The 27418-nt window shown below is 46.9% G+C and overlaps 1 protein-coding gene across 1 annotated transcript in view; it reads left to right on the top strand.

Annotated features, from left to right (window-relative positions):
- Positions 1 to 27418, top strand: part of il1rapl1a (interleukin 1 receptor accessory protein-like 1a) — a 187264-nt gene that overhangs the window by 21129 nt on the left and 138717 nt on the right. The window contains exon 5 of the mRNA XM_056426950.1: positions 2561 to 2654. Coding sequence (XP_056282925.1) covers positions 2561 to 2654 — 94 coding nt within the window. The remainder of the gene's footprint in view (positions 1 to 2560; positions 2655 to 27418) is intronic.

The raw sequence follows: 27418 nt of genomic DNA on the forward strand, positions 1-27418 counted from the left end.
TAGAACCACAGCGGCTTATCGGCCTTTTAGCCCGACAAAGAGGATCCAATCCTTCAGCATTTGCCAGGATGTTATTGGCAGAGCGATGTTTATCGACTGTTTCCTCGTAGAATGTGACGGCGGCGGAGGAGAGAAAGGCTTCTTTTCAGAGCATCGTGTAAACACACACACGGAGAGAGGCTCCTTTCATTAGCTATGCAAATCCAGAGAGCACGTGACCTGCCGCAGGCTCCAGGGTCCGTCCTGGCTCCGTTGGTTTCTGTCTCCGAAGGGCCGCGGCCCTCGTCGCATTCCTTTCTGGTTCGACGCTTTCATTTGCCGTGTGTCGTGTTCTCCCTCCCTGCTATCGGGACGGGAACACCGATCTGGCTTTTCTCCTCCCATCGTTTTATTCGGTTGTGTTTTGTCTTGGAGCCGCTGACACGTACAAACAGACTGGCAGCTTGAGTAGATCGAGGGTGCTGATAATGCCGCCACTGTCACCTTTTGCTTCTTGGCACGCCGGCTGCGTCTAAAAGGAAACGAGGCGATGGGTCTCGCCGAGAGGGAGTGGAGGTATTGGTGAATCAGCGTCAGAAATACAGGAGGGAGAAACTGCCTCTAAGAGATATGATGTTGCCCCTGATATCACGAGGAGAGGTGCAATACTGCCCCCAGAATTTCCTCTAATGATTAAAAACTTGTCTTAAACATGGTGGCCCGTGTGACGCGGTCCAGTTGCCACGTCGTGTTTTGATTGTTGCGTGTGCGTGAAGACCCGAGTGGAGCTTCTTGATCTCTGACTGCGAGTGAGGAGGGCTAAGTGAGAATTGTTAATACTTGTTTAAAAAAATGTATAACAATAAATAACCACAAAAAAATAAGAATACATTTTAATATGATTGTCTGATTTATGTTTTTTGAAAATGTCCCCGGACTGTCCTCTAATAATTAGTATAATTTATTTGCATTTTTTTCTTTGTTCTGTGTCCTTTCTGTGTTGCCTGAACTAGGTAGGTACACACACAAAAATATATACTTTTTAATTATATATATATTTTTAATAATTCCTAAAAGTTGTTAAAAATAATAATAACAAGAACTAACCACAAAGAAATAAGAATACAATTTAAGATGACTGTCCGATTTATGTTTTTTGTTTAAAAAAATCTCAGAAAACCCTTTGAATCTGGAGACTACTGCCTAATAGTCTAATTATTGCCATTTTGTTTACAATTGCTCATATACTGTAAGACTAAATACGCATATTTATTATTTTTGGACAAAGTTTATATGTTATTTCACAAGTTTCAAAAAGTGCCCCCAATTCATTTTGTAATTGCTCCTGGATTTCAGTCGTTGGGGGAAAAAATTGCCCCCTAAAAAAATATGCAAATGACCTCCCCTGTGGTGAATATGAACCTACCTTCAGCAACGAGCTACCTTAGTGATAGCATAAACGCTCGAGAGCCTGGCTCTGTCAACATGTAATAACATTTTCCCACCGGCACGACTAAAGCTGACTAAATACCATCGTATGTAGTGTTTGGTTAATCCGTACAGAAGTAAATTGTAAAATAAAGGATTATCATTTCTTGAATTCACTGGCCAAGAAATAGTCGTGTTAATTATTGAGCTTTGGACCTGCTGTAGGCTTATTGTTCTACTTCAGACTCAGAGCTGCTTCCATTGTTTCCCGTCTTCAAGCTAAGCTGAGCTAAACAGCTGCGTCAACAAAGAGACACGAGCGTGGTATCAATCTTGTCATCTGGAAAACAAACAAGGCTATTACCCAAATATATTGAACTGTTCCTTTATAAACCTTCAGCAATTTCACTTTCTAACGGCTTCTTGTGTGTCTCGTGGAATCATTGCAGTGGATCTCGAAGGGTATTGCCATCGGTTAAGCTAACGAAATGTTACTTTTGATGAGATGATAAAAAAAGAAGAAAAAATTAATTGACATCACATTTATACAGCAGCTCTGTTTCAGGAGCATGGCTATTAGAAGGTAATTACTCTATGTTAGATTATGTCATTTACTCAGGAGGATGAGGAGTGGAGAGAAGGAGTAACCTCCATCCATTAATACGATATATGAGTCCTTAAGGGATATACGGGTGCGATACGTGCCTCATCTCCGCGAGTCAAGAGGTGATCATTTGAAATTCCTTTAAAGGTCCCCCCTGTTTTTACTGAAGCTGGCTACCTAAAGTGGTGTTTCTTACACTATGTAATTATTTCTTCATTGATTTATGATCGTCTCATGGAAGGGATTCTCACGAAATATATATATATATATATCGCCGGCATGACTACCCATCTCAATTGCAATCACGGGAGGAAATCATTACAAGAAAGATACCCTGGGGTATTGCGCAAGATGTTATGTTGATGAAGATGTGTTTGCCGATATTATTCGGGCAAAACATCCCTCCACGGTTTGCTTACTCTCTAGAAGCAAAAATGAGGTGCTTGATCTCCTGTATAAGCAGTGAATGACCACTCTCTCTCTTTCCCTTTCTCTCTCTCTCTCCTGCCATCCTTCCTTCGCCCGGCCCATGTCTCCTCTCTCCTTCAGGCTGTGAGGAAGATGAGACCTCCCGGCCCTCTGCTGATCCTGCTGTACATCACGCTGTGCAAGAGTGCAAAGGTCGTCACTAAGAGAGGCTCAGGTATGTAGCACACCTCCTTTTCTTGTTTGTCCGAAGACCTTTCAATGGCGGGTTTTTTTGTGTGAGTTTGTGTTGCGTCTGCTTTTCTTGTTTGTAGCTGCCAACCATCGATGGCCTGGCGGCTACCGTTGATTTAATTTTCGGGTTTCTGGAACATTTCACCGACATAAGCGAATCATTTTCTTGCGCTGCTCTTTTATGAACTCCCGTCTCCACTAAACTCAGAGTCTAGAGCGTGAATCACAATGAGTGTCACCGTTGGATTGTGTTTATGGCGAAACGTCTTTAGCTGTTGTTTATATTGCTCATCGTGCCTCATGGCATCGAAACGAGAGCACACTGGTGTGTGTGTGTGTGTGTGTGTGTGTATGTGTGTGAAAATCTCTAGGTACCTTTCGATGCTGAGGGCTACGATGCAGCTAGAAAAACGATTATCGATTCATCTCGATGCATCAACATTTTGCTATACGTGATTTTGTTTTTCTCACTGCAAAGAAAACCAACAATGAAAAAGATAATATCAGACTTGAAGCAGCATCCTTAAAGTACAAATAACCCAGAATGCATCATGTTCTCAGTCATTTGACATAAGAAGCTGCCCTTACTCACGAATAAATAATGTATGCTACTCTTCGAACAAACCTCCCCTTTCTATGAGCGATGAGCACTCACACAAAAATAGCGCTTTTTGAAGCTCGTGGTAAAACTATACTTTGGGTGATAAAGTCATCACAGGAGATTCCGTAGCGAGGGATTGCGTGTTTCTACCTTCCTTCCCCGCTTCCCTCGGTGATGTTATCGCTGGTTCGGTTGTAGACTTTCGCTGTGTCTGTGGAAAAACATTGAGATAAGTGTACCTCAGGTCCAAAGCTTGCAAAATAGTGTGAACAGCTGTGATTCTCAATGCCTAGGTAGGGGCACAAGTACGTGGCCCAAAAAAAATCTTCTTTGCGATTCAGGGCCAGCGTCACAGAGAATTGAGTTTCAAATATCTGATTATTTAGTTTTCTGCATCGAGTCATAATCTTTCAAGAGAGAGTTGCGATGCATCGAAGAAGCTATTGTTCCCCCCGCCCCCCCCCCGGCCCCAATGTGTGTGTGTGTTTTCGCATTGCTGTGTGAGCACTGTCAAGCAATTTAGATGTAAGTGCACATAGGTGTATCTAGGCATTTAAATGAATGAAAAGATATTCACAGTACTTCTTCGAATTAGCTAGACCTACCACAACCTGCAGAGAGATTGACAGCTACCAAATGATCCAATTGCTCAGAGACTAGGTCACCGAGGGTTACCGCAACACTCATTCTGGCTATAAATGCCACCAAATTGAGCATCAATTGTGAACAAACGCAAAGGTCACAAGAGAAAATGGAGAGCAAAAAAAAGAAGACTGAACATTGAAGCTTTTCATGACAGGAATACATATAAGGATTCAAAGGTAGCCAGTTACAGCACTGTGAAGACAAGCCGCCATTACGGAGAGACCGTAGGGCATTGTGGGTAACGCACTTCTTTGGCAATCGATTTTTACATAATAGTTTAATACCAGTGAGAAATGTCACTCTGCAGGTAAAATCATGGAAGACAATACTAAAAGCAATTGGTTGCATTCAGGAAATCGCATTTGTGTGTGTGTGTGTGTGTTAAAGACATGCTGGGTTTTGTGTGTGTGTGTGTGTGTTTGTGTTAAAGACATGCTGGGGTTTGTGTGTGTGTGTGTGTGTGTGTGTTTGTACTGCAGACAAGGCTGAGCATGTCCGAAGATTTAAGGAGTGACCTTTAGACTAAGGTTTTATATTGAAGGAAGCGCGCCCACTAGATAGACACGGGTCCAAAGAGCAGAAGGGCAACGTATCAATAAATAATGTGCTTCAACCCGCAGAGAAGATGCTCAGTGACACAGAATACTGACACACTTACCCGTATGCCTCGGATACGGAAGAAAGGAAAAACACATTTGTATTCTGCGGCGGATACGCGGGGGCCGGTTGGCTGCAGCCGCACTGTAGCTAACGCAATGTGTCTCAAACCGCCGCACTGTAGCTAACGCAAGGTGTCTCAAACCGCCGCACTGTAGCTAACGCAAGGTGTCTCAAACCGCCGCACTGTAGCTAACGCAATGTGTCTCAAACCGCCGCACTGTAGCTAACGCAAGGTGTCTCAAACCGCCGCACTGTAGCTAACGCAAGGTGTCTCAAACCGCCGCACTGTAGCTAACGCAATGTGTCTCAAACCGCCGCACTGTAGCTAATGCAAGGTGTCTCAAACCGCCGCACTGTAGCTAACGCAAGGTGTCTCAAACCGCCGCACTGTAGCTAACGCAAGGTGTCTCAAACCGCCGCACTGTAGCTAACGCACGGTGTCTCCAACAAAGTGACCTCGGTAAAAAGTACAACACATTCATGAAAATGTATCTGCACGATCGACTCGTGAACTCTCTGCATCCCGTTGTTGCTCCGTGGAGCGGTGGACGCTGTGGCAGAGGACATCGAACGCAACGGGATCGAGCGACGTCGCGAACGAGCTAACGGCGGTTCTCCTCCATTCCGGGGCCGCTTGGCTCTCGGTTGATTCGAAGACGGCTCGCTATTGGTTCGATGTGGCAAACGTTAGCCGGAGTTTAAGTTTATTTAGCAACTGACAAAACAAAAGAAAACGGTTTGTGTGTACATCTATGATCTGACATGTACCGAGTGTCTGGTCATAGTGACGCATACTTGTCTATAAGGCTATAAATAGACAGCTGGTCACCGTCGTTGTTCAGGCTAAGCTCAGGTTAGCCCGATCAGGCCCTTCAGAGCCATCCAGGACAAGAGAATTCATTCAGCAGTTTTGTATTGAGAAGTTCTCCGGCACTACGTCACGGTATAGGATGGCATCGGCCATTTACCTTTCATAAGAAGCGTACTCTCGTTCAGAACACATTAACGGAGCGAATCCATTTAACTTGATATCTGTTCCACTATGGATCGCTCTTTAATAAGTCATTATTTGCGTAAGTGCATGCGCGGTTTATGCGCCTTGGAATAGACAGCTCATCAGATCACTCAAGTGGGTCTTCTGGGCCCGTCGGTCACTTATTGATAGCCCCCCAAAGGGTCAAAGGAGATGCAGTGTCACAGGGCCGTTTGGCTATTTAATGACACATTGAAAGGCTTCTCTGTCTGTAAGATTAGAAATAGAGTCTCTCTCTCCCTCTCTCTCTCTCTCTCTCTCACTGTGTCTCTCTCTCTCTCTCTCTCTCTCTCACTGTGTCTCTCTCTCTCTCACCACAGTGTTTTCGTCATTGCTGACTTGCAAGTGTTGCGATATCTTATTTTTCTTACTTTATTAAATTGTGTTTTGCCCTAAGACGTGTCAAATTAATTTTTCTGCCTCAGTCTCTCCGTACTAGTCTCAGAGAAATTGAACGGGATGACGGTTTGGGCGTCTGCGGTAAAGATAAAATGTGCTAGTAAAGGAGATTAATTGGCTGATAAAGTCCCCGCTGGGTGATTGTTTCGTGGTTTAAAGGTTTGGGATATTTGTCTTCATGTGCTGGGGATGAAAGAGATGGAGCAGCTGGACTCTCATGACTGCTATTAAATTACCTCCCAAGGACCACCTCTGGCTTCTTAATGGTAGCGAGGTCAAAGTCATTTATGAGAAGTTATGATTATTGTCGAGTCCAAACTGAAACATTTTTAGCTCTAAAAGGGAAAAGAAAGTTAGATTTTTGGGGGGCATTACTATTCTAATGAAAGTTGTTGTTGGACATCTGGTATCAGATGGAATACTCTTATTGTTTCTGTAGAATTGCGAGAAGAGTAGGGATGTTTGGCTCCACGACCTTGAATAGTGTGAGGATCAGCTATGAGGCCTTGATTAGCCCTCACGAGACCGTGGATAAATCAGATGTCCAATTGATTTTCCCTTCCCAAGGTCCGGAAGGGGTTCCTAGAGTTTATAACGCTCCCAAAATCCAACAATTACTCAACGTGGGGTCTGCTTGTGCCCGGATGACTCGGACTAATGAGTTTCCCAATGGTGTGGAGGTTGCATGGGTCTCTCCTTCCTTCTTGGTGCACTGCTCATGGATTTAATGAACAGTTCTGGCTCAGCAGAATTGGATATCAATCGTGGTAGATCGCCGTTTGTTTACGTTTCCACACACGCCTGTGGATGTTTGAGCTGTGAATACACCGGTGGTGTTTGACCCACATCTTGGAGTGTGTGTGTGTGTGTGCTCTGCTGCTGCAAAAGAGGGTTTGTTTCCCCCACTCCGGGCGTTCTGCTCAGTACGTCTTCTCACCTCGATGTGATTGTGTGGTGGGCTGACCGAGGCCGTGTTGACACCGCGTGAGATTCGCTTAGCAGGGACTCTGAGCAGCCGTCGGGGTCCATCCGTCACAGGCCTATCGTCTCCTTCTCGGTCCGACCCGGATCCCCGGCCCGGTCCGACCTGATTCGGGCCGGTTCTAGCCTCTTTGCTGGAGATTAGTCCACGAAGACCCAGACTTTAATCAGACAAGACAGTGAGTCTTTAACTGCCTTCGCCGTATGCTCACAAACCCAATTACCCAGTGTGTAGCAGGCTGAGAGCCACTCTGAAGAATGTTAAATATGGGTAGGAACAAAGCACTAAACCCGGAGGTCTGCACAGAGCAAGGCCGTGCGTTGTCAAACATGGTTTAAGAGCAAGGAAGCGGAGGCACCGAGAAGAAATGGTGCAGAACAATATGTTTTAAAAGTATTTCTCAAAGGATAAATGAATTAGCTCGAGACAAAAATGGATCTGTGAACAGTCCGTCAGTCAAGTAGATTCCTCTTTTATTCCTAGTTTGGATTTCAGAGTCAATGGAAGGGTTTTTACGTGAAAGATTTGAAGTCGTATTTTTGGACTGCGGGCATCTCAAATCATTTTTTTGCAAGATCGTCAATTCATTGAAAAACAAATAAGAGATGAATCAGTAGTTCAACATCTTGTGAAGCTCCACACGATATTTTTTAAAAAGAGCACTGGGAAACGGCACAGTGGGGGATCCCTACCACGATGACACACGTCAAGACGTCGCTGGTGGGTGGGCTTACGTCGAGAACAATGGGCGCGTGGGTTGTAACACAATTTACATCACCAGAGTGTTTAGTCAATTCGATGTCCTCACCAGGGAAGCAGTGTGAGTTTTACAGCAAGCCCATCTCATCAGATGCTCTTTGGCATAAATCGATGTAAATCAAGTAAGAAATGTGTTCTTTTAAGCTGTGTCTATATATTTTATATTGGCCTCATTCCTTGATAGATGCTCTCAAAGACCTGCTGCCACCGCTTTGTCCACATGACATCCACAGAGGCCACGACAAAGGGAATAATCTGGATTCAGGTTGTGAGGAGTGTCCACTTGCATCTAAAGAAAAGAAGCATGTCTCGTTTTACTGACCTTTTGTGGGAGGAGGGACTTACCACCGACTCAATGCACATGTGAATGGCGTGAGAACATTCCAGTTGTATACTGTAGCTGGTTGAGACTTATTGTACACGTGAATCTATCTTTATTCCCAATGTGTGACCTCTGTTCTTCATTGTAGCAGGCTTGCCCCCGCCACCCGTGGGCTTCCCCCACCAGCACCAAGGATCCGCCAGACACAGAGAGGTTTTGCTCGAAGACATGCTTTTATTCTCGAAACACACACCGAGCAGACCGCCAAACATGCGCCTCTGCTCACCTCCCTACTCCACTCTCAAGTGGGAGCTTTTATAAGGGTGGCCTCGGCTGCTGACTGATTGCCAATCACCAGCAGCCGAAGCCAAATCAGACACAGCTGCCACACTCCCCACCACTCGATTTAGGCCGGGGCTCCATCCGGCCTAGCCTACTCCCCCTCCCCCCCCCATGAGAGCTTGGGCGGAGGAGGGGCTCTGGGGGACCGGGACCGGGCTCGGGAGGAGGGGGCTCTGTGGGACCGGGCTCAGGACGTGGGGGCTCTGGGGTCGACTGGGATGGGAGGACGGGGAGCTGAAGCCAGCCGAGATGGGGACGGGGCAGGGGTAACAGGCGCCGCCGACGGGCCCCGAGGATCAGGGGTTGGTAGCGGCGTCGGGTCCTGGGGAACCAGGGTCGGCCTTCCGCCGCCGGGGGTCGGCAGCTCCGACGGCTCCTGGACCTCGGAGGTCGGCAGCTCCGACGGCTCCTGGACCTCGGGGGTCGGCAGCTCCGACGGCTCGGAGGTCGGCAGCTCCGACGAGTCCTGGGGCTCTGGAGTCGGCAGCTCCGACGGCTCCTGGGGCTCTGGAGTCGGCAGCTCCGACGGCTCCTGGGTCGGCTCTGGGGTCGGCAGCTCCGACGGGTCCTGGGGCTCGGAGGTCGGCAGCTCCGACGGGTCCTGGACCTCGGGGTTCGGCAGCTCCGACGGGTCCTGGGGCTCTGGAGTCGGCAGCTCCGACGGCTCCTGGGGCTCTGGAGTCGGCAGCTCCGACGGCTCCTGGGTCGGCTCTGGGGTCGGCAGCTCCGACGGGTCCTGGGGCTCAGAGGTCGGCAGCTCCGACGGGTCCTGGACCTCGGGGTTCGGCAGCTCCGACGGGTCCCGGACCTCGGGGTTCGGCAGCTCCGACGGGTCCTGGGGCTCTGGAGTCGGCAGCTCCGACGGCTCCTGGGGCTCGGGGGTCGGCTGCGGCGACGGGTCCCGGGGAACGGGAGTCTGCCACAGCGCCGGCGGGCTTTGGAGGGTCCCGAGGAACAGGCGGCTCTCCTCCGCCTGTGCCCGCCCCATCTCCTCGATTCTGGCCAGCATCTGGCCCAAGCTGTTCATCAGCTCCTCTTCTTCCTGGTCTGGCTCCATCCCTTTCAGGCACTGGGTTCCAGGGGGCCCCACGTTGGGCTCCACTGTAGCAGGCCTGCCCCCGCCACCCGTGGGCTTCCCCCACCAGCACCAAGGATCCGCCAGACACAGAGAGGTTTGGCTCGAAGACATGCTTTTATTCTCGAAACACACACCGAGCAGACCGCCAAACATGCGCCTCTGCTCACCTCCCTCCTCCACTCTCAAGTGGGAGCTTTTATAAGGGTGTCCTCGGCTGCTGACTGATTGCCAATCACCAGCAGCCGAGGCCAAATCAGACACAGCTACCACATTCATCAATATCATTGTCAATATACGATGTGACGAAGAAAGCCAACTGCCGCTTGTTGCTGGGAGAAGTTGTTGTTGTTGTGTATGTTATTCAGTCAATCATTGCAATACAATACAATATTATTCTATATAATATCCAAAACTGAAAGACTGAAAGCGTATAGGTAGAAGCAAAAAATGCTTATATATTCCTATGCTAAATTATTCTAATAAAATAAATTATATATTAATTTGCTGATTTATTTGAATTCATTTGATTTATATATATATATAAATATGTATATATATGTATGTATATATATTAGGGCTGTCAGCGTTAACGCGTTAATCTATGCGATTAATTTGGCCGCGTTATAACGCACTAAAATATTTTAACGCAATTAACGCACTTTTTTTTTTTTTTAAACCGCGGCAGTACGGTTTGACACTGTTTCCGTTTTTAAAACAATTATTTCTCCGCGAAAATAAGGAGCAGAAATCAGTTTAACTCGTGGATGAATCAGTCGGGTTTCCTCCTGCTCCTCCTTCCTCCCGTCTCCCCCTCTGATACACAGAGGAACGAAGGGGCGACGTGTCGGGTGACGTGGCGCGGAAAGAACGCGACACACGAAACCTTCAACGTGATTGGTCAATCCGTTTGTCTGTCAACATTTCGGGAAAAAAACAACCAATGAACACTCAGTAAATCACAAAGGACCTCCCACCTCACAGGTTAGGCTCATTTAGCAGCCTGTCAGTCAGAGAACCAGAGAACACGACGTGAGAACAATGAGCCTCATTTCAGAGCTGAGATTGTTCTGGAATGTTTGATGTATAACACGTGGGGGTGTGTCACATGCAAAAGACTTTAAACGGTGAATTTAATTTATTTTGTAAAATGTATAAAATGCCCCCAGCCTCCAGAGGGTTAACGTGACATATTTGAATGTCAGTCAGTTACCAAGGCCACTGGTTCTGCTGCTGTTCAATGTTAAAGATGACAGGACCAATGGGGTCTCAATATACTTTTTTTTTACTAATCTGATGTTTCACTGAAGAAACAATTTATCATCCACGATATTAAATACCTCGCTGGCACTTTATAGGTAGGAGCCTCTTTGAAAACACAGCTCTGTGTGAAGTTTTGTCTTTAAAAAGAAGGAAACACTTTTAAGCGCGATTAATCGCGATTAATTAATCGCAATTTCAAAATGTGCGATTAATTAGTTAATTTTTTTTAATCGATTGACAGCCCTAATATATATATATATATCCACATATATATTCCATATACATACGTTTCAATCACACTTATAACCCTACAAAATTGTTTTATAAATAATCCTTTTGAAAACCCAAAATGAGTTGACCATTCTTATCTCCATTTTAACGTTGTTCCATATTTGGACTCCTACAATAGAAATACATCTTCTTTTAATCCCTTTTTCAGCCTTTCAGTGTCCCGCCAAGCTCACGACTAAATCTCAAAACAATTTGGAATGATTTTTCTCAACCGTGCTATTCCATCCACACTCCTGACACACCTCCCCTTCAGGATGCTGTACAGGATGTGAGATATGACGCAGTAGTGTGTTTTACATGCCCTCTCTTCATTAAACCCGTCGGGAGACGGCGAGTAACCTTTCCGTTTTTTAAAAACGTTCTCTTCGTTCGCTCACCGCGTGCAGAGGGTGAGCGCTGTGCTGGGACGACCTGCCCATCAATCAGTGTCACCTTGGTCAAAGGTCGAGTGTAGTTTATATCACCATGAGAACAGACGCCCGCAGCGTTCGCAAGCCTTTTTGTTTTTTCCCGCCCCGGGCTCCGCTTGCCAGGAGGTAAAACGGACAATAGCTCTGATTATGAATAGCTCACAGCTCTCCATCGCAGCCTCGGCTCTCCGATACGCAGACGACAACAAAAATATAACGCCGCATGAACACTGTTGTCCATTTATGCACTCCAAATGTCATGAGAGAATACACACCGCTAAACACATCCAAGGCCCGCCGACCGCTCTGTCAGCTGGCATAATGGCTCTTAAACACAGCCTGCGGGGATGAGTAAACATGTTGCAGTGGAAAACAACACTCGGCACACAAATACAAGGACGGCTGCTCCGCCATGTCTTGCACTTCCCCCGGTAGAGGCACTATCTCACAGTAAATATGTGCTTGGGTTGATTCAACCGCCTTTAATGGGATTATTGACTCCACTTTAAAGGTACAATGTAAGTGAAAGGATAGCCTCTGTGCAAGAAATACACCAAATTGGACGCTTTATTGTTGTGTCTTTTTTAAAACAAGGGCTTATCCTGGACACGGCAGAAGCAAGACACAATCTAATTTAATGCTTTTCGAGGTTTGTTTCCATCTGCGCTGGAGTGAAAGTTGCAATAACTCCTGCCTGTTTTTCTTTGAAACTCAGACTCAATATATTTAAATGTGCCTCGAATTCATATGCTTAAAAAAACAAACATCAACATGAAACAGATACAGAACAGAGCGTCCCCAGCTGTCACTGCCGGCCTAATGTAGCGTAGGAGTGTCCCAAAAGCCACTGCAGTCAGCTCGCTGTCTACAAACTCTGGTATGACAGGGCTGTGATCCCAGCAGGATATGTCAGGAGAGTGTGTGTGTGTGTGTGTGTGTGTGTGTGTGTGGGTGTGATAGTACTCATCTGAAAGTTTCTCCTTGCGTGACTCGGAGTATCCCACTCTTGGCCCTCTTGCTGTTTTGTCTGAGCGGGGATATAAAAATAAAAAAAGGATCCGGACAATATTCTCGATGACTCAGCAAAATCTCGCTCCAAATCCCGTCATGGATAACTGTAAATCTGACATGGCCCAGAGACCGTGTGGGGGATGAAGTCTGTGGTGCTGACGCCGGAATAAACCCTGCGATAATAAGTGCGGGGGACAGGAACACCCGAATCCAGTCAGTGAATTTATTTGTCTCTCCCGCTTTCACTGCACACATCACACTGGTGCAACGTCTACGACACCCTGAAGCTGAAAGGTGACTGTCTATACATGTTCTCTGTCAAGCAGATAAGTGACCCACACATATAAGGCTCAGTGAGACCTTGTCTCAGCTAGGGATGGGGATCGTTTTTTTTCTTTTTCTTTCCATACCGGTGCTAAACCGGTATTTTTACAACGATACCGGTGGCTAAACGGTGCCTGAACCGATAAATAAAAATAAACCTCTTCGGCCATAATCCCTGTAAAAGCCGTTCTCATGGCTGCACTGACAAAAAACGGATATCAGACTGTCGCGCTCGTAGCTGTTGTTGGCCTACTTTTATGAATGCAAGACTAGCAATCAACGTTACGGTACTAATCTGAGTTAAGGCTGCTCTGGTCATCATCGGTCTCCACGCTTTAAAGGGGACCGGTATTGGCACCGGTTTTCGGTACCCAACCCTAGTCTCAGCGTGACATGCCTGGCTCATGCCCCCCCCCCCCCCCCATTTGAGATGCTCATGCAGTCTCACCGTGTTATTGTCAGATCATCTGTCCACATTGACGTCTGTGGACGCTAATGTAATATAACTGCAGCTGCTCTCCAGTTTCACCTCGAACCTTCAACTCGTCACGTCTCACATGACTTCTCCACGTCTCAGAGTAGATTCTGCCTCATGCGATGCTCATTCACAACGCTGTGAATCTCATGTCTTTTCTACGTGGGCCACACTCCAAGAATATCCAACTAAGGGTGTAGCTATTGATGATGAGCACAGAATATGCCCAGCTGTATTCGCCCACAAGACATCAATATATCAATACGCAGCTTTGCTATTCGGCTGTTTTTGCCCCTCTGGTATTCGCACGTTCCCTTTTTTCCACACACGCATACATGCATGTCGATGCAGAAGCGTTGTACACACCGGACACATCTGTTCATTCTTTCCCGCTTGCTCACGACACACGACGGCGGCTGTCGTGGCCCGGGTCAATACCTCTCTCTCTCTAAATGATGAGGAATGGCCCGGCGCTGCAGTAACACTGTGCATGGGAGATTGATCACATGCGGGAGATTAAATGGCTTTCCTCGTGGATGGTGCATTGTGAAGATGGGAACGCCTGTTCTCTTTGCTCGGTCCAGCTTGCACAGCCTCGGGTTGGACCGGCTTGTGCAAGCTACGATGCTTTTGCTTCTTTTCGGGAGGGAGAGGAGGCTTGCATCATTGTTTTTTCAGAGTAGAGTAAAGAGCGAGGAAGTTGTTTGTTTTATTGGTCTGTGCCGCTGTTGAAAGAGTGAAGGCGAGAGTACAGAACGATACGGAGGAGGTCTTTATGTTTTCAGTGATACTAAAAGTACAATCAAAGGTGTCGTTAGGTATTTTTTAGGGGGGCTTTAAAGAAATGGTGTCATTAAATAAAAGTATTTGACACTAAACTAGTTCATGTTTATCTCAGTGATAGTGTTTAACCCTTGTGTTGCCTTCGGGTCATTTTGACCCGATTCAATATTTAACCCTCCTGTCGCCTTCGGGTCAATTTGACCCGATTCAATGTTTAATGTCGGTGTTCTTTCGGGAGTCAACAAACAAACATAAAGTACCTCACACTTAAACTTGGAAAACAATATTAATTCTAATAATTTTCTGGAGATTTTAATAGCTGGGGTCATATTGACCTCAAGGGTAAAATATGTTAGTAAATATAAAGGTAACAGGAGGGTTAAACATTGAATCGGGTCATATTGACCCGAAGGCGACAGGAGGGTGAAACATTGAATCGGGTCAAATTGACCCGAAGGCAACACAAGGGTTAAATGAGCAGAACATATCACAATAACCCTGAAGTTCTGTCTCTTGTGTTATCAGATACCGAATGCAGCAAAACTACAGAGCAAAATCCCTTTCTGATTGAATTAATCTGGAAACGATGCATATCCAGGGCCTAAAAAATTATTGCATTCGCAAAAAGACCCAAACAGACCCAAACATGCCCCCCCCCCCCCCCTTTCTTTGAATCCTACAAACGCCCCTGAGTGCGAGACTTGTGTCCAGCGCCAGGTAGAGCGAGCGGTCACACTGTGTGGAGGAGGGAGGCCGCGGACCCCTCAACGGACACGTGGTCAGGGGGAGGAGTGGTTTGATATGTGGCTGCTGCTCTTCGCTGATAATGAAGCAATTATGCTCGTGACAAGTCAAATATATTGTAAAAACCAGCACAGCATATGCACTCTGTGTGTGTGTGTGTGTGTTTAATTGAGAGGGCTTGTGTATATATATATATATATTAGGGCTGTCAGCGTTAACGCGTTAATCTATGCGATTAATTTGGCCGCGATTAACGCACTAAAATATTTTAACGCAATTAACGCAACTTTGTTTACTTCCGGTGTCGTTGAAGTTGTTTCACTCCTGTGAGTGTCAAGCCGCGGCAGTCCGCCTCCTTCCTCCCGTCTGCTCCTCCATATTCACAGAGAAACAGAGGGCGACGTGTCGGTGACGCGGGGCGGAAGGTGCAGGGGACTTTATTTTTTGCTCCGCTCGATGCGCGCGCAGACACGCCGGCATGGAGCTCTGCGGCGCGCGAGACGGAGAGCGGAGAAGAGAGACCGACACGTGGAGATACAATGACATGCTGCTGTAGAGACGACCAACAACACGTTTAGTTTAATACAAGAACAAAGACGTCTTTCAGGAAAGAACCGTACATTACTTCTGCTGTAATCTGGCGCGATAGAGAACATTACAGGGGGGCGGGGCCTCACCCTGATAGAATGGTGGGGGAAACACTGGGATGTGTCATATGCAAAAGCCTTTAAAAGGTGAATTTAAAAATCGAGAAAATGAGCCCAGACTCCAGAGGGTTAACGTGACATATTTGTCAGTTTACCAAGGCCACTGGTTCTGCTGTTCAGTGTTAAAGATGACAGGACCAATGGGGTCTCAAATACACCTTTGTTTACTAATCTGGATGTTTCACTGAAGAAACAATTTATCCTCCACGATATTAAATACCTTCTGTGTGAAGTTTGGTCTTTAAAAAAGAATACAATTAAACAAGTGTCTGAAATTCACGCTGTCTGAAGGGATTACTCGTTCATTTAGAAGATTTAGTCTTTAGAAGAAAAAAAAACTTGTAATCGCGATTAATGAATTTCAAAATGTGCGATTAATTAGTTCATTTTTTTTAATCGATTGACAGCCCTAATATATATATACACATTCACTAGAGAAATAGATTGCCAGTTAATTAAATGTTGGTAAATGAGGAGAAGTGCCACAAGATGCTTTTTTAGACATCAAGGCAATTTACTTCACATTAAACGGCTGTGATGTCGTGGAAAAAAATGTGTGTGTGTGTGTGTGTGTGTGTGTGTGTGTGTGCTGTGTGTGAGTGTGTTGTGATTGTCTGTTGGCTCATTGATCACTATGAACATGCAACTTCTGTGCTGATCTTATTTTTTTTTCTGATTATTCAGCGTTCGGATTATTAACTCGAGTTAAAGTCTAAATAGTACAGAAGCACATCCTGGAAGTCTTATCAGCAGAGTCCTCTTAAAGGGCCGGTACGATGTGGAGAGGACCTGCTCTGTTTGTAAATTTAAGTGGCTCACTTAGTTGTTTATACTATAAATAAAACACACTTATTAATAGTATATTATATGTATGCTGATAGATCCCACTAAATGTTGCACACAAGCCCTTTGAAATATCGAAAGTAAAAGTAGCCATCATGCAGAATGGCTCCGGCCATTGTTTATTAACCATATATGATCATGATGGAATATTTCTACTGATTCATTAACATTGTGACACTGTAGCTGGAATTTGTTTAAACAGTATAAGTTGTGTTTTTCTAGTGACTAACGCATCATATTCTATAAGCTGTTTGACGGTTTCCCCAATGCAGTGGAGTAGAAGTCTAAATTTAGCATTAATTATTATAATTACTTTAAGTTCCTCAGGATTGCACCAGACTTGAGAGTAAAAGCTTTAAGTCAATATTTAGTTTGTGTACTTATTGACACAACTGAGGTACTCTGTGTTGGCACTTGGCGTATTGAGGTGTGTTTGACAGTTATAACATCTGATGCCAGAGGTTACACCGCCGGCAGGAGAACTACAAAGACCAGAATCCCCTTAATGCCATTTAAACTACAATTACCCAGAGTCCTCCTGTTAAAGTGGTTCTGTTGTTGTCAGATCTTCAGAAGCCCACAGCTACACACAGGAACACACACTCAAACACTTGTGTGTGTGTGTGTGTGTGTGTGTGTGTGTGTGTGTGTGTGTGTGTATCTATCTACCATTTCTCATTAGGCAAAACATAGAAAGTGTGGGGGTGGAATCAGTACGTCTCCAAATTAGTCGGATCCTGCTTCAACAGACTGCTTTGTCTTTCTGTGTATTCATCTGAGCGTGTGTGTGTGTGTGTGTCTTAGCTTTCTTTTTTGCAAAGGTAGGGCAAAATCTAAGCACAGTTATTTTTTGACATATCATTAGTCGCCCAGTGCAGCCCCATCGCCCTGACAACTACATCCTTTTCTCTCCCTCCTGCTTATCACCATAACAACTAATCTACCGTAAATAGTGCTGTGTTCACCGTCTGCCTCCGTCTCTCTCTCTCTCTGTTTCTCCATCGCCCGTTGTTCTCCTCCCTCTCTCCACTCGTCCTTCGCGTCTCGTTGTTCTGCCACCAGTTAATTTCTCGGTGCCACTGCACAGATGTGGGTGGTTCTGGTGACTGCACAATAACCTTTCTCTCCCGCCTCAATGCCGTCGAGAGCCTCAGCTTGGATGGCGATCAATAAAATGAAAAAATAAAAAAGGCAGCTATCGCGAGTTATCCCTCAAACTCCGGGATCCTTTTTAAAAATGTTTTACTTTTTTTTAAATGCAAATATATATTTTAAGGCCTACTTCTCTTCACATAATAATAATAATTATTATTATTATTCTTATTATTCTTATTCTTATTATTATGTGTAGTAAAATTACTATTATTATCTTTATTTAAAAGGGACCATTTACAGCTAAAACATAAAGGTCACCATTTAAAGCTCTGTACCAGATTGTAGCTACACAGCTAATGTTCATCTGTCGTCCCTTGACAGACCATAATAAACATAAAACAATAACAAACGGTACAGGAAAAGACACACTACAACAGTAAATGTGGTAAGAAGAACACAAAATACACACAATGCGAAGCTACAGTACAGCACATTAAAAGTAAGTAATAAATACTATTAAAAGTGAGGCATAAAAAACATTAAAAGTAAGTCATACGAGCCATAATAATGTGGCTGAGTGAGCACAGCGCTGACCATGCGGATCTATAGGTTTACTGTTTGAGATGCCGGACCTGGTAGGAGGTTTTCCGGTACCTGATTGGGTCTTCCCCGTGCCTTTGGCGCTCGACCTGAATGTGATATTGACGCTGACAACTTGATTGGCAGACTCGGCTCCAGGATGAAGTTACCAGCCTGGCAGACTTTTAGAAATCAAAGATCAAGCCAATGGTCTGTTTCGCTGAGTAGCTCTGGGATTGACTTAACAGCCTGATGTGCTAATGCAGAGTTATCCCAAGGTTGAGCACCGTAGGAAGGACACACACACAAACACACACACACACACACACACACACACACAAGCGCGCTGTGCAGTCGATGTAGATTCCACAATCTGTACCGAGGCACGAGACGTGCATAGAGGTGATAGCGAACACTTATCTTTGGTGGGGAAGTATTCCTGAAACAAAAGCAACTGGATAAAAAAACTCTCTCTTCCACTTCGTTTCATTTTTGCATTTTTAATTCTTCTCTCCGCCTCGATTGTTTCCCTCCGTCTGTCTTTTAATCACTGTTTGAAATCACTAATTATTCTGGTTCATTCGGTTTCTCTCCCCCCCCCTCGCCCTCTCATTTTCCCTGACTCAATATTCTCATCAGCAGCCTGATGCGAGGTCACCTTTGTGCACCTCTGCCCCCCCCCCCCCCCCTCCTGTGCTTCTCTCTGTTCACATCCTCCGTTGTTTCTCTCCAATTGCTGGGGAATATTGATAACATCAATGCTCATTTAATATTAGCTTCATCCCTCTAATGGACCGCCACTTCAGAGTGAGGCGAGAGAAACCAACGCCTGATTGGCATCCCCTCCGCTCGGGGCTCGGGAGCGTTGCCTCGAGATGGACTGGCAACCGTTGAAAATCCTGAAGACGAAAAAGAGAGAGAGAGAGAGAGAGAGAAAAGAGTATTGGGGTATACCGCTTGCAATGTCTCTTGATGAGGTTTTCTCTCAGGCTTTATCGAAGACAGCTCTCACCACACATCTTGGATTCCTATTGCGTCGGGGTCCTCGCCGGTTCCCAGACACACGCTTCAGTGGCTCGCTGGAGGCTGTGACGTTGGGACTCTTGAAGCTTTTGAAATGCCTTCGCTCTCCCTCCCTCTCTCTCCCTCTTTCTCTCTCTCTGCCTTCATTAAGCGGTTGTCTTAAGCTACCCGGCTTAACGCTATTTACATTTTCATTATTCTAACGTTACCAGAAAGAAACGGCATGAAATCCAGCAGTGTTCGGGACATTAGACAAGATTCGCTCTCGCGGCAAATGGATTTACATAAATAAGGAGCCGGGGTGAGAAAGAAGAAGGAGAAGAAGAAGAAGAAGAGGAGGGGGCGAAGAAGAGAAGAGAGACGAAGCAACCAGAGATGAAGGAGAGGAGCTAGAGGAACCCGCAGGATGGATCAAGAGGACACGTTTGCGATGGCGAGGCAGCGGGGGTGAAACGAGCGAGAGAGAGAGAGAGAGATGTCCAGTGAAGTGGTAAACGAGGGGGTAGTGTCAGGTCCTCCAGCTGCATGACGTGGCCCTGAGGGACTGGCTGAGTCCCTCAGGGCCACGTCATGCGGAAAAATGAAGGTGTCACCTGGAAGCAAAAATGGTTGTTCAGAGTGATGCCAGAGAAGAACTGGCATAAATGTTCTGTAAAGAACCATTTATGGTTCCACAAAGAACCTTTCAAACCAGGGTTAAAGAACCATTTCCTTAAAGAGTTCTTAAAAAAACTTATAAAGGTGTCTCAAAGAACCTTCAAAACATGGTTCCTTAAGGCACCATATATGGTTCCACAAATAACCTTTCAAACTAGGGTTCTTTAAAGAACCATTTCCTCAAAACGTTCTTCAAAGAACCTATAAAGGTCTCTCAAAGAACCTTCAAAACATGGTTCCTCAATGCACCATTTATGGTTATACAAAGAACCTTTCAAAAATGGTTCTTTAAGTCACCGTTTATAGTTCCTCAAAGGAACCTTTCAAACCAGGGTTCTTTAAAGAACCATTTTACTTATATAGTTCTTCACCTATCAAGGTTTTTTAAATAACCTGAACAACATGGTTCCTGAAGGCACCATTCCTTTTGAAGCTTCAAATATTCTCTAATATTTCTCACAAAGTGGAGTTTAAACCATTTAATGTAATAATATCTACATCTGGGAATCTTTACATGTGATGAGCCTGAATCATAATTTACATGGTTTTGCTTGTAAAATGTAATATTATTTTAAAAGATGTTGATACTTTTTCTCTCGACTGATTGATTGATTGATTAAATTAAACATTGATTTAATCAAATTAAATCAATGTTTAAATTGACATTTATTTGCTCACATTTATGTGTGTTTGCTTTTGTGTAAATATTCATAAATGTGGCAATCGGGATAATGGTGTGTGTGTGTGTGTGTGTGGGTGTGTGTGTCCAAGTCCTCATGGTTCCTTCAGAATGCTAATGATAGATTAGCCTCAGAGGCTTCCTCAAGCTTCACCGGTTTTCCTCTGGGAGCCTCAGCCAATCACGGAGGACTTTTCATCCTTTCAACCAACAACGTTCACCTCGAGACCCTCTCTTCAAAAAACGGGAATAAAAGCCGAACATTAACAGAAAAGGACTCAAGTGTCCCGTATACTTTCTTCCCTCGGTTTTCTTTTCATTTCAATGTTCTGCTGAAAACCTTTTGAATGTGTCTCTCACGCACACTTGTTGGCGTTGGGTGTGAGCTCGGGGAGGGGGGGGGGGGGCTTTCTGGGGAGTCCAGAGGGAACTTGGAGCTGCAGTGGGGAGAGAATGACCATCTGTCACATCAGAAACAGCTCAATTCCTCAAAGAATGCTCACGTGACCCGGCTGCTACATCCTCCTCGTGTTATAAGCTTTAAATCAGGGGTCACCAGCCTTGTCGACGGCGAGAGCGACTTCAAGGGTACAAAATAACACAAAGGGCGACTTGTCTGTTATAAACTTCCCGAATAACACATTTGCATAAATCAACTTTTAATAATGAGCCGCCACACGACGTCCACGTGGTTTGATGAAACCTGAAGCTTTCATAATTATACGGTCTTCTGATTGTTCTGACCAACATTCTGATTAAGATCATAGATTATGCCGAACACACGTTCAGTTACACTAAAGATGTTAAGGACAATAGGTCCTCCGCACCGATTGTCCGTGTTTGCGTCCTATTATTAATAAGCAGGGTGTCTATTTTTGTAAAGCCCTGGATATCCATTGTGAGAGACAGAACTTCAGGGTCATATGTTCTGCTCCACCACTGAGGTCCTAGTGCCCGGGGATTATGGACCTTTTGAAAAAAAAATTTTTTTGACGGAGCTCAACGTTGGCTATTTTTAGAACAGGCGACTCACGTGGTCCCCGCGGGCGACCAGGGGCCCTCGGACGCCGTGTCGGCCACCTCTGCTTTACGGCGACTTAATAGCGACCCGTTACACCTGTCCTCGGAGGATCGAGCCATCGCTCAGTTTGTGTCTGTGAGTGAGTGTGCACCTCCGCCTTTGTCCACCGCTAATCCCGCATTCTGCTTGCAGTAAACCGCCCGATGTGTTGGTGTAGCACGTGATGGCCGCTACTCAAGGACCCCTCGTGGCTGCAGTGACTCCCACTTTCTCTAAACACCTTTTTATAATGTCACTATATCTGCTTACTTTGATGCAATAACCTGACGTTTACACTCGTATTTTCGAGAAAGAAAATTGGACTTGAGTGATGCTTCTGTCGGTGGATAATAATAATAATAATAACTTTATTTATATAGCACCTTTAAAAACAAAGTTTACAAAGTGCTCTACAAGAGAGTCAAGGCAAAACAAATAGAATAGTAAGAAACAAATATACATTAAAAAAAAAAAAAAAAAAAAAAAAAAGACAAACTAAATTAGGGGAACCAAAGATCTGCATAAAAGGACGACATCACTTAAAAGCTGTTGTGATTTAAAAGAAGTCACTGATTCTGCGAGCCTTATGGATGAGGAGTATGAGGGTGTATCGGACACTGGCTAACTCCACCGGAAGCGCCAGTGCAGCTGCTTTTTGTTTTAGTGGCGTTGCTTTTTTTTTTTTTATTGTCTTTTTTTTTCTCTTTCTTTTTTTTTTTTTTTCTTTTTTTCTTTTCTTTACCACAGGACCGACGACCAACTACTTTTTTTTCTTTCTTCTGTTGCTTTGCTTTTTTTTGTTGTTCGAGTATCGGTGAGACAAAAAAAATACACGGGTCATGTCTCTCGTCTGCGTGCAGCTCGCCGCTGCTCAGCCAGGCGCGCTGCCTGGACGCCTGATCCTGATCCCGGACCCCTACCGGAGAGGGTCATGGAGGACATCGGTGTGCGCGGAGGAGGAAAACGCAGGAGATAAACCCTCCGCCGACAAGATGATGAAACCGGGAACCTTTGGCGAATAAGGGCAGGTGATGAGCTCGCTGGCGGTGAGAGGATGAGCCGAGCTTGTGTGAGAGGATCTTCCGGAGGTCCACGCGCTGACTATCCTGACATCCCGATCGGCTTTGCCCGCTTCAGCGCTGTTGGACGACAGAGGGGCTACACGCTTCAGAGAGAGCGGGCTAGAGGGGGGCGATCGAAGAGCGGTAAGACCGGTTGGGTGTGCGTGAAGGATATGTGTGTGAACATGTGCGTGACGGCGGCTGAACTGCTGGGAACCCGTATGCGAACCGGCGGACGAGAGAGTTGCCGTCCGCCATTTGCGTTGCCGTGCGGCCGCCCAGCTGTGAACTGTGGAGCTGGCTGTGGTTCACCAATCCTTGCTGTGACTTCATCTGTGACACCATCCACTGAGCATTCATGACTATCACTGGTACTTGCCAACCACAGCATTCATATGCCTGGAAACTCCACCTCACAATAGGACTGCCCACTCTGAACAAATAAACTTGTCCTACTATACACTGCCAAATAAGGTCTAATTACAGCGACACTGCCCCCGCCCCACCTGCTCAGCTGACACTGCGCCACTCTGGTGTGTGTCCGCTGCCGGTGACCACCAGGACTGTGAGGTGGTGACCTCTGGGACTGTGAGGAGGCTGAAGGCTGCTTTGACGACCACAAGGACTGGGTGGGGATGTGGTCGGGAGGACTTGTGACATGTGACCGACGGACACTGACCATGGACATACAATGTGAATCGTGAATACACTGACGATGGACTGTCGCAAACACACCACCTCATCCCATCACGGTTCCCCTTCACAGTCCCCAACAACACCCCCTGAAAGAGACCAGCTGAAGGCGATGACACAGGGAGAGAGCCCAGCTGGAACTGCTGGGAGGCTGCTGAGAGAAGCTGGAGCGGGAGGAACAGGGGAAGGCCAGGGAGAGCAGCTGAGGAAGCTCACAGAAGCTCAGGGGGCAAAAGGGAGGATGACAGCAGGGGTGGTGGGAGACACAAGAGGGGAGGTGGAGGCCCAACAAGGTGACTGTTTTTTTTCCCCCTTGGCAGTTGACAGCCCTCCAGCCTCCTCCCCTTTCAATAGGTTCAGGCTGCTCCTCCCCTCCTCCTCTCTCCCTCACCTCCCCTCCTCCTCTCCCCCTCAATGGGCTGGGCCCTCTCCTCCCTCTCGCCCCCTGTCCCCTGATGAGCCTCCACCTCCCCCTGTCACTTCAGGGCAGGTGAGACAAGCTGAACAGCTGCTAGACAGGGAGCTGAAGGTCCTGACCTCACCAGCCAGCTGCCTGCTGTCCCTGGTCCCAGCAGCCACCAGCCTGGTGGGGCCTGGGAGGTCCCCATGGCTGGCCCTGGGCCTGGTCAGCGCCCCTCTGAAACAGGCTGGGTCCCAGCCCTCAGCTCCATCGACGCCCCTGCTGGCCTCAGTGGTGAAGAAGAAGGGGACACTCCCATGTCCCTCCCCCCGGTGAGGGCCACCTCGGCCCCATTGGCTGGGGGCCACAGCAGCCTCGGTCTGGATGGAACAGGTGTGAGCACATCATTCACTGGAGTCATCGCGCAACCACTGGAACCGGCCATCTGTGAGAGTCACTTCACTTTGTCTGCTCGTGCCTGCCACCAGCCCAGCACCTCGGTGCCAGAAGAAGAGGAGCCACACTGTGGTTGAGTGACATCAGCCGGTGGCAGTCTGCTGGGCCTGCCACCCAGAATGTAGGAATTGCGGTGGGGGTCTGTGTACCCCTTCCTCAGGCGGATGATGCCTCTTCGTGTGGAAGTAGTGGTCATGTCATTTGTCAGAATCCTGCGTGTTCTGTCTTCAATGGTGGAGCTGCATGCCTCCGACCTGTCTACAGATTCTCTCCTTCTGTACACCGAAGTGGGCGATAGACGGACGTGGGGAGGTGAGGAAGTACAAGGAGAGAGTGATGGTGGTGGAGGGTGGGCTGGTGGTGGGGATGAGGGGGACAGGGGGGAGGTGGAGGACAGTTTGGACCTGCGTCGATGAGATGGGCCGGTGCTGAGGCGGGAGAGGAGAACTGGAGGACAGACAGAGCGTGGCAGGGACGATGAGTGCTGAACTGGGACAGGACAACAACCCTCCCAGGAGGGCTGGAGACCACTTGGATTGATGCAGCAACATGGGCTCTCTCCACAACTGCAACGGGCTCACTACGAGATGGAAGTTTCCACTGGTGCGTGCTCATGCTGCGTCTTGCTGCTGGTTTCCCAGCTGAGCGTGGGGCACAGCACAGGGCCAGCCAGGCTGCTGGTGCCAAAGCGCCTGCGCTGGGGAGCTAACAGCTGGGAGACACAGGTGCTCAGGACTGGGCCAGGGAAGGCTGGCTCCAGGATCACCTGGAACCCTTGGACAAGGAGGGACAGCTGGAAACCACTGAAGGAGCTCTAACCCCACCTTGGACTCCCCTGACTCAGAGGAGTACTTTTCACAGCGAGATAGAGGAGTTCTTCCGGTCACTCCAACTGCACACCATTTAACTCTTCACTTTAAATACACTTGAATACACTTAAATACACTTAACTCTTCACTTTAAATACACTTGAATACACTTGAATACACTTAAATACACGTAACTCTTCACTTTAAATACACTTCAATACACTTCAATACACTTAACTCTTCACTTTAAATACACGTGTCACTTTAAACTGGCTTACACTGGTTAAAGTTCTGAAACCCGCCCTTCTGTGCACTTTATCTTATATTTATATTCTTAATATCGCGCCGTGTTGATTGTTGCATGGTATCGCCTTGTGTCACACCGCCCGCCATGACACATTCCTTATATGTGATTCTGAGACAGCAGTGGTTGTTGAAGACGCATCTGTCCGAGATCTGCGCTCTACCGAGTGCACCTTTCTAATAATCGATAAGATCTTTACCATGAATGAGATGCATGTCCAACAGCAACGCGTTCCCATCTTCTCAAGGATATCATATCTGTCTGTTGGTCCGACCTCCTGCATCCTCTTGTTGGAGGTGTCCATCTGTGGAAGGGGGGCGAGTTATCATGACAATAATATACTGCTGCGACTCGAGGGGCTTCCTCCCACCGTGATGGACACGTCATGTAGTCTAATGAAAGGTAAACAGCCTGAACACACGGGAGGGGAGGGGAGCCGCTGTGTGCCGAGAGCTGAGCGCACAGGCTTTGCATCCTCTCTTCAAACGTTGCTCTGTTTGAGTATTCTTGGGGGGGCAAAGATCTCCCTCATTGCAGTCTGGAGGATGGAGACGACGAGAGTTTGCACGTGTCTCTTCTCTCAAGACGACTTTTTTAACAATCAGAGATTGCAAAGCCTCCGTTGCCCGATTGGGCAACCGATGATATCTGATGTCCCGTTTCTCAAAATTTGATTGGCCTGTTTTAGGTTTGGTTTTGTCCCAAAAAAACACAAGCGATCAAATTAACCCAGCACATCTGCGTCTCACGATGATTCTGACTGGATCTGGACCTACTCCACTCCATCCATCATATGGCTGCAACACACACACACGCACACACACACACACACACACACACACACACACACATGCACACATGCAAGGAAGGACACCACCTCTCCTCAAAGGGCCCTCATGTCCCTGTCCACTTCTCCGTCTCCTGCTCTCTCAGGCTGCATTCATCACTAATTGAACTCACAGGTTTTTTCTTTTTTAAATAGCCGAATGTCTGCTTCTCGCTAATGGGATGGTGTTTGCGGGGGAGATGTTTTATTGAAAAGGAGGTGATTTTAATTCTCTCTCAATTTTTTACAAGTGGTGTTATACTTAGATGATAGGCAAACCAATCTCCCCCCCCACCCTCTAATGGATGGGAGAGCTGTTGGAACAACTTCACAACAAACACCACATGCTCTTCAGCTTAAGTGCATTCCCTGCTTCCCATAGAAAGAGGCATTTCCATTTCAGATTTTTTTCTTAGAAGCGACAGGAATGACCGTAATTGCCTGCCAAGGCTCGTTCACATCCTCAAGACCGTCCTGCTCTTCTCCACATTCCCTCTACGCTGACTTTATTCTGGCGCTTTCTGTCTCGCGTTCACTCAGTTTTGAGAGTTACAATTTCCAAATGTTAACTCGAGGGTACAGCCACAAAGGATGTGCACGGGAACCTTTGACGTGCGTTCCCCTGACCCGAGCCGCCTCCAGCCAGCATCCTCAGAGAGCTTCTCCGCCCTCGACCTCCCTCCTGTCCGGCACGTATCTCTTCCCCGCAGTCCTAACCACATCTTAAAGGCCTCCTGCCCTCTGTAATGTCCACTTTAGCAGCCGCTCCGCCCACCGCCAGCCCCGACTGCTCCGCGTCTGTGATCTCTGGCGCATCGTTGGCATGACCGAGCGAGGCGCAGCTGGCAGAGCCGGGGTGTGGGCACCGGTCCAGGTTTGCCGGCAGCTGGATTAGCAGCGCAGCCATTAGCATCTGATCTCTGTAATGTGACAATATGACCGGGATTATGCCATCTGGGGGGCGAGTGGGAGTGGCAGGCACCGACGAGGAGAGAGAGGGGCGAGCGGGGGAAGTGGGGTATAACGCAAAGCTGGGAAGCCGGCGTGTGTGTGTGTGCTGCAGGATTATTGGATGCTGAGTGGAGAAAAAAAAGGATGCTAAAAGAGGGAGCGGTCTGAAGTTGCAGAGTGGACAGAAAAAGGAGAAATTCGGCTGCGGGACCAAACTAAATGATGTTGAATGAATGAAAACAATTAAATTATCGCATTAGTTCTCACTCACGACGGCAGCTTTTCAATTTTAAATACTTTCTTGGAAAGAGATCAATCTCATATCAACAAAGGAGATCTCACCATGTAAAATGTTAGCTGTCACCTGCGGGTCTCCCCCCCCCACTCAGCCCCAAAGGACGAGTACACAAGTGATATATTCGTAACATCCACAGATTAACCCCAGCTGGGGCCGATTAACAATGAACCACCAGCTGAGGCCGATT

The sequence above is a fragment of the Pseudoliparis swirei genome, chromosome 2, assembly GCF_029220125.1.
Source record: "Pseudoliparis swirei isolate HS2019 ecotype Mariana Trench chromosome 2, NWPU_hadal_v1, whole genome shotgun sequence".
Taxonomy (NCBI): Eukaryota; Metazoa; Chordata; class Actinopteri; order Perciformes; family Liparidae; genus Pseudoliparis; species Pseudoliparis swirei.